The sequence below is a fragment of the Scyliorhinus torazame genome, unplaced genomic scaffold (genome assembly GCF_047496885.1).
Source record: "Scyliorhinus torazame isolate Kashiwa2021f unplaced genomic scaffold, sScyTor2.1 scaffold_331, whole genome shotgun sequence".
NCBI classification, from domain to species: Eukaryota; Metazoa; Chordata; class Chondrichthyes; order Carcharhiniformes; family Scyliorhinidae; genus Scyliorhinus; species Scyliorhinus torazame.
The window spans coordinates 1,943-9,474 of record NW_027308058.1 but is presented as its reverse complement, the minus strand read 5'-3'; the positions used below and the strand labels follow the sequence as shown (position 1 = coordinate 9,474).

Sequence of the window (7,532 nt, the reverse complement as noted above, 5' to 3'; positions counted from 1 at the left end):
ATCCAGAGTAATGTTGAGGGGGAGCTGCATTGCTGGGGCTGCTGTATTTCAGCTGAGATATTAAACAGAGGCCAGCTGCCCTCTCAAGTGGGCATCAAAGTATGCAAGGAGGCTGCAAGTCCTCGTCATACTTATCCCTCAACTGAAATTAGTAATTAAGAGCGAGCAGATTATCTAGTTATTACCTGACTGCAGTTTGTGGGAGCTCACTGTGCTCAATTTGGTTGCCGTGCTTCCTCTGAAATTTTAAATTACTTTGTTAGCTGCAATGTGTTTCGGAACAGTGAAAGGTGCTATAGAAATGCAGGTCGATTCCAGGGTCTCTAACATCCAATTACTCATTAGCAATGCCGAGCTGATGCTTTGCTGGTGTGAACCTGCTGACAGTTGTCAATCTCCATTTTAGATTCAAGGATGACCAATATTGGGCTTTTCTAGCAAGCTGCAAACAGAATCCTGGAGTGGGCTTGCTAAATGATGGGAGAAATGGCAGCAAAAGTAAATCCCAATGGTGATGGCAGAAACATCTTTAATTCTATGTGGCCAAAAGGCCTAACACTTCAAACATTATTAGAAACTTTCAAGTGAAAACATCAGGACATCAGTGAACATTTTTTTTTTTTTTTTAAAGTCTCTTCAAACATAGCTATCAAACAAATCATATATTAATTTTTCTTCCTCAAAACTCAATACAATTTTTCTGAAATTTAATTCCAACAATTTTCTTTGTAATAATAATAATTAAAAAGAGGGAAGAGAGAAAGAATTTGGAATGTTATCCCAATTCAGACGTAAACATTTAAGTGCTGGCATTCATTGCCTGCCAACATGGAAATTGGGTAAGGGTCATTTGAGAAATAAATCAGTTTGGAATACAAGTGCAATTTTTTTTGTAATTTATAATTTTTTTAAAATCACAAAATGGGTCGGCAATCGCTTGGGAAGCAGCTCCCGTTGTTAGTGGTGATGGAGGACGAGCATGAGAAAAGTGACTCGAGTGTTCTGATGACATCGTCGAATTGATTAGTGCAGAAACCAGCGCTGTTTTCCAGGAGCAGGTTTTCGGGTCGGTCACTGTCCTTTGGTATACAGTCAGCGTGATTGAACAGGTCTTAAAAATTTCTCTAATTTATGTACATAAGGCAAAGGGGAAGAGTGTTTGTTGTCCACCAGGAAGGTTATGTGGAATCATATCTCCAGTCAAAAATCCATCGAAATCCATCATATGCATTTTCCTGTTATTACAGAGGTTTGTTTTCTAAGCCTGAGTTCCCTTGGAATTCGGGAAGTGCTATAACCTATTGCGGATTTTTCAGAGTTCGACCATGGCGGAAGTCATACACGTGCCTGCAAATAAAGACCAGATCCGGGTCGGTGTTTTCCGGGACCTTGCGATGGGGAGGAGTGGAGTATTCTTCAGAGGGAGGGACCACTGGTCGGTGGTCAGGGGCCCCCTCCTCTCGCCACTTTGCCAAGGCACAGAACCTGCAGAAGAGGATGGGAGGAAACATGAATGAAAACAGAGGTAGAAGTGGGTTGTCAGATAGGGTTATATACACCAGAACCCACCCACATTGCCCGACTGTCAGGCTAATACTGTGCACTGCAATCAGAAAAACGGAAACCATTTCCATTCAATGTTGGAGTTGGAATACAAAGGAGGAAGAAGTTAAGTTTCAGCAGTCCAGGGCCTTGGTCACAACCCAACTTGAATACTGCATCCGTTTTGGACACCAAAACACAGGTAAGAGACTTTGGAGTAGGTGGGGGGGCAGACTAACCAAAATTGTACACGGACTTGCCTAGAGGGTTATATTATGAGGATAGATTGCATAAACTTGGTTTTAGAAGATTACGGGGTGATCTGATCAAAGTGCTTACGATAATAATTGGGTAGATGTGGAGAAACCTTCTCCTCTGAAGAAATCAAGAACAAGGAGACAATATTAATCAGGAAGCACTTTTTCTTCTAAGACTGAGATTGATAGTTTGTTCGGTAAGGATTGCCCAGTAATATGGAATTGTGATACAATTCAGCCATGATATAACTGAATGTTGGAGCAAGCAGAATGAGCAGAATAGCCTACTTCAGTTCTCAAGTAAACTTGTACCTGGAAACTGATTGAAAAGAAAAAGGGAACTGTCCTCCTGATCTCCTATCAGTCCTAGATCCCCTCTGCACATCTCTAGATTACTAACCAACTCCCTGCAATAGATTTCCTGCCGCCTTTCGTATTCAGTCTTTTCTCTTATTCCTCATGTATTTATTTAACATCCCCTTCAATAAATCTATGCCATTCATCTCAACTATTCTATGTGCTAGGGAATGTCTCTAACCACTGAGTTTTCTCCTGAATTTCCTTTTGGATTTATTAGTGGTGATTTTATATTTATGGCCTTTGGTTTTAGACTTCCCATCAAGAGAGAACATTTCGATGAAAGTGTCCCATTGCTATGCTCTTTCCCACCACGCCCTCCCTGCCAAAGCACTAGAAAACCTGGAGTCACTCACCGGCAGTATTCAGAGAAGGTCAGCACATAGCATTTCTCCTCAATGCAGGCCACACTGTTCTCATCCTGATGCCGAGAAGCAAAGATCTCATTCTGTGGGAGAAGACGAGAGACAGGCTTTAAAAAAAAAAAACCTGCACTATACTGGCCTATTCAGCCACTTGTGCTCCAGTCCATTCCAGCAGCACATCGCCATAATGCCAAGGTACCCTTCGGTATGCTCACCATGGTCACTTGGATCGAAACAAGCTGCTCATGTTCCATGGATTAAAATGCCACATTCTGCAGGGAGGTAGGAGGGGGAAAAAGACCAGTTGTTATTCTGTACTTAGAAAGACCCTGTAAAGTCAGGGTCTTCTTAGATACAGAACTCTTTATGGATGGCCATCAGATACAAGTAGCTATCCTGCTTTAAATCGTATCTGTGCCTGGCTTCATCCTGAATTGCTTGCGATGATTGATCGGAGAAATTCTCCCCAATAGGCAGCCTCCAGTTTCAATAATGTTATTCTTCAGATCACCAGACCGTAAAATCTATTGGTGAAACAAGGTTGTAATGTGCCCAAAGGAGCCACTTGACACTGTAAGCTGCAGGAAAGGGAACATCTTGCTCAGTTGGGTGGCACTCATTTCCCGTTTTCACCAAATCAGAAGTTCCAAGTTCCACTCCATGAGTGCTGTATTATTAGGTGCCATCCTCCAGGTTGGGCATTGACCTGCTCTGTCTCCATGCTTGGGTTTTTTCTCAGCGCCCATGGATATTAGCATCGAGATTAGACCAACATATCTATCATTGCATGCCATTTCTGGGATCCTGCTATATTTAAAAATGGTTGCTGTCTTAGCCCACAATGTTGCATAATTCATTAGATGTGAAGTACTTCAGGATGTGATAAAAGGCACTTGAGTGCAAAGTCTTCCTTTTCCATCACCTCACCAAAAGCTAAAGATACAACCTCTCGCCTTCTACGTCAAGGTTTCATTACACATCAAATATAGTCGCAATAGCTTGAAAGTAAGCAGCACCAATGAAGACTGAAAGCCAAGACAATGCTGAACAGAGTATATCTACAACACACACACACACACACACGAAACAGGTACTGGGGAGAGTCTAATATAGCAAGAGGCAGAGGGCAGGAAGAGATGGGAGCAAGGCAAGAGGCCAATACAGGGCAGCAGAGGCACAGAGCAAGAGGCAGAGACAGAGGATTTAGAAGTGAATGCCTACAGACTCTGTAGGGAAGGTTGCTGATTCTCACCTCACAGTGAATGCTTGGATTTCTGCCTCCCTGGATGTGCTCAGGCCTGTAGTACCAGTAAAGGCTCATCATGAGTTCCCCTACAGGAAGAAAGCAATACTTTAATGAGTGGGCGCTCAGGCGAAGGCCCCAATAACCACTCAAATTTGCACAATGCTCCTGGCAGCTTCAGCTGCCTCCAGAGAATCACTGGGCTTCTCTACGACCAGCTTGGCTGGGTGTACTGATGCACTGGTTTGCGTTGCATTAGTTGATCTAAAGAATGAGCGTTTAGATTCCACCACGGAAATTTGAATCCAGTAAAACTATCAGCAGAAGTGACCATGAAGCTATCCGACTGTCAGAGGCCAAAATGGTTCACGAATATGTCCTTTAGGTGAGGAGATCCAGAGCAAGGTGCACGACTCTTAACGGTCTTTCTAATTGGCCTGGCAAGCCATTCAGTTGCATTGAACCTCTACTCTGCAGCAATTCAAGGCAACAGCCCACCATCACCTTCTCAGGGCAACTAGAGACACACCATGAATTGTGGTCTTTCCAGTGAAGCCAACATACAGAGCATGAATAAAAAGAGCCAAAACGCAATCCATCTCAATTAGAAGCCACACTAATCAAGGCAAAAAGCATCCATACAATCACGGAAGCAGAATATTTATAATCTTGAAGATGCTTTGTGCATTATTCCATACAGCACACATCTGCCAGAGAAACCAGCAATAGTATGAGGTTTACACGGCAAGGCGACATTTGTTGGGGGTGGTCACCCAGGTGTTGATAGAGAGGGGCAGTGGTATCACACAGATGCTGACAGAGGTCTCACACCCACATCTCAGGACAGGAAGGAAGTGAAATTTCCTGGAGCAACTGCCGACTGCCATCTGCAGCTTTACAAAGATCAAGGAGTTGAATTGTCAAAAATCATAAAAACAAGGAAAATCTGTAATGCATTTAACTTTAAATCATTATCCATTCCGCCCCGTTGAACGTTATAGCCTGAATCACTGCCCATTCCCTCGCTTTGAACACTGGGAGGTTTGCCTCAATCATTATCCATTCCCTCCCATTTAATTTAGGTTAAATGAATCATGTCCCATTCCCAGTGCTTTAACTTGGGATAATAACTTGCACTGCTATTATCATTCATTTATAGTATATAAATTTCAGTATATAATTTTAATAACAAAGCTCAGTAGTCGACTTCCGGTGGCACCCATGGAGTGAGTGGTCGCACACAGGGCAGCTCCTGTTGAAAGTGCAGTTGAAGGTCAGAGGAGAAGCTCTCTCCTCCTCCTCCTCCTCCTCCTCCTCCTCCTCCTCCTCCTCCTCCTCCTCCTCCTCCTCCTCCTCCCTCCTCCTCCCCCCCCCCCCCCCCCCCCCCCCCCCCACACACACACACACCCAGACCCGGCAGAAGAAGGTGAAAGACCTGGCCAAGGAGCTAGAAGAAACTTGTGGCGCAGCAGTTATTGGAAAGATGGCGGAGGAGGAAGGCCAGTACAGGTGGAACAGTTGATGGCTTTTTAAAATCAGGAAAGAGTTCCACCAACAAAAAAAGCCGATGCAGGAGGACTGATCGAAGGGGCTGTAGCACCCCTGAAGGGCTCGACGGAGAGAGTCGAGAAGTGTTTGGAGGCACAGGGGTCGCAGATCTGGGAGATGGAGAGGGTGATGTCGAACCACAGTGATCGGGGTGGTGACATTGTAGGTGGAGGTTGGGCTCCTGGGAAACCTTTGCAAGACATTAAGAGCAAAGATGGAAGAGCAAGAGAACAGGTCGAAAAGGCAGAACCTGCGCATCATCGGCCTGCCTGAAGAAGTGGAAGGCACGAATGCCATGAGGTATGTCTCGAGTGTTGACAGGGCTGGTGGCGGAGGGGGGTGCTGGACAAGGCCCCAGAGGTCGATCGTGCGCACAGGTCTTGGAGGCAGAAGCCAACAACAGGGGAGCCGCCATGGACGGTGATCGTAAGACACCATAAGTTTGTGGAAAAGGAAAAGATCCTGCAATGGGCCAGGGAGAAACAGAACTGTGAATGGGGTAACCAAGTTCCGAAAATACCAGGACATTGAAACAGAACTGTCAAAATAGCGTGCTGGGTTCAACAAGGCCAAGGCAGTTGATTATGGGAGGAGACTTCAACTGTGTGCTGGAGCTGAGGGTGTACAGGCCGAGCCCCAGTTGAACCAAAATGGGGAGGTGCCGGTGGCCACATTCTGGGAGGCATTGAACACGGTGGTTCGGGGGGGTGATTCGCTCATTCAAGGCACATGAGGATAGGAAAAGGAGAGAAGCGTATGAACGATTATTGGGCAAGATAGTAGAGGTAGGCAGGGAGTATTCGAGGGCCCCCACCGCAGATTGATTGGCAAAAAGGAAAATGCTACAGGGACAGTTCGATAGGTTGACGACAAGGAGGGCGGTGGGGCAGCTGCGGCGGTCGATGGGGGTGCAGTATGAGTGTGGAGAGAAGGCAAGCCGTATGTTGGCACATCAGTTACAGAAGCATGCCGCGTTCAGGGAAATTTTGAGGGGACAGACAGGGACGGGGGCGGTGGTGGCGGAGCCGGAAAAGATAAAATAAGCGTTTAGGGAACTGAACGGGGTGGACCGGGGGGAGAGGAGGACACAGACATCGAATTTACAGTGCAGAAGGAGGGAAGGGTAATGGGGGTGGGGGGTGGGGGCACAGACATAGAATTTACAGTTCAGAAGGCCATTCAGCCCATCGAGTCTGCCCCGGCCCTTGGAAAGAGCACCCCACTTCCGCCCCACACCTCCACCCTATCCCGGTAACCCAGTAACCCCACCTAATCTTTTTGAACACTAAGAGTAATTTAGCATGGCCAATTCACCTAACCTGCACATCTTTGGACTGTGGGAGGAAACTGGAGCACTGGGAGGAAACCCAAAGAGACACGGGGAGAACGTGCAAACTCCGGACAGACAGTGACCCAAGCCGGGAATCGAGCCTAGGACCCTTGGCGCTGTGAAGCAACCATGCTAGCCACTGTGCTACCGTGCTGCCCTAACACGACGAAGAGGGGGATATGGGGCAGCTCTTATGCGGGTTGGAGTATTCATAGCTGGATGAAGAGAAGAAGCAGGCGCTAGAGGAGTCTGTAGGGCTGAGGGAGGTAATGGAAAGCATAAGGGGGATAAGTCGGGGAAGGCCCCGGGGCCGGGGGGAATTAGTATCACATCTACTGGGGGTGTGTAGCCAGCCTCTGGAGAAGCGGGCGGGAGCTGCCGGAGACAATGTCACAGGCAACGATTCTGCTTATACCAAAGAAGGGGAAGGACCCATTAGAATGTGGGTTGTACAGGCCCATAATCGCTGTTAAATATGGATGTAAAAGTGCTGGCCAAGCTGGTGGCGGGGAGGATGGAAGGATGTGTCCGGGGGGGGGGGGGGGGGGGGGGGGGGGGGGGAGAATAAAAGGCGATTGTTGAAGCTGATTATGACCAGGTCGAGAGGACGGGTACCAGAGGTAGTGTTGCACAGGGGAACGAGGCTGTCGCCGCTACTGTTCGTGCTAGCGACAGAGGCCTTGGTGAATGCCCTTACGGGATCAATAGAGTGGCAGTGGATTAGGAGGGGGAGCAGGGAGCATCGGGTGTCGCTGTACGCAGATGACCTGCTACGAAATGTGTAGGACCCGCTGGAGAGCAAGAGAGGATTATGGCCCTATTAGAGAGGCTTGTGACCTTCTCAGGTTACAAGTTGAACATGGGGAAAAAGTGAGTTTCCCGGTGAATGA

The 7,532-nt window shown here is 47.2% G+C and overlaps 1 protein-coding gene across 1 annotated transcript; it reads right to left on the bottom strand.

Moving 5' to 3' along the window:
- Nucleotides 1-511: 511 nt before the first annotated feature.
- LOC140406166 (bromo adjacent homology domain-containing 1 protein-like) lies at nucleotides 512-3,895 on the bottom strand. Its single transcript, XM_072494303.1, has 3 exons — nucleotides 3,774-3,895; nucleotides 2,513-2,604; nucleotides 512-1,485 (listed from the first exon to the last, which is right to left on the bottom strand). Exons 1-3 carry the CDS (start codon nucleotides 3,843-3,845, stop codon nucleotides 1,299-1,301), a joined length of 351 nt encoding a protein of 116 aa, XP_072350404.1. The 5' UTR covers nucleotides 3,846-3,895; the 3' UTR covers nucleotides 512-1,298.
- Nucleotides 3,896-7,532: the final 3,637 nt, after the last annotated feature.

Excerpts from the sequence above, each read along its gene's own strand:
- LOC140406166 (XM_072494303.1), bottom strand. The coding sequence starts at position 3,845 with ATGATGAGCCTTTACTGGTACTACAGGCCTGAGCACATCCAGGGAGGC. Across the intron at positions 2,605-3,773 it reads ATCCAAGCATTCACTGTGAG|AATGAGATCTTTGCTTCTCG; the intron begins GTGAGAATCAGC and ends CTTCTCCCACAG. Across the intron at positions 1,486-2,512 it reads ACCTTCTCTGAATACTGCCG|GTTCTGTGCCTTGGCAAAGT; the intron begins GTGAGTGACTCC and ends CCTCTTCTGCAG.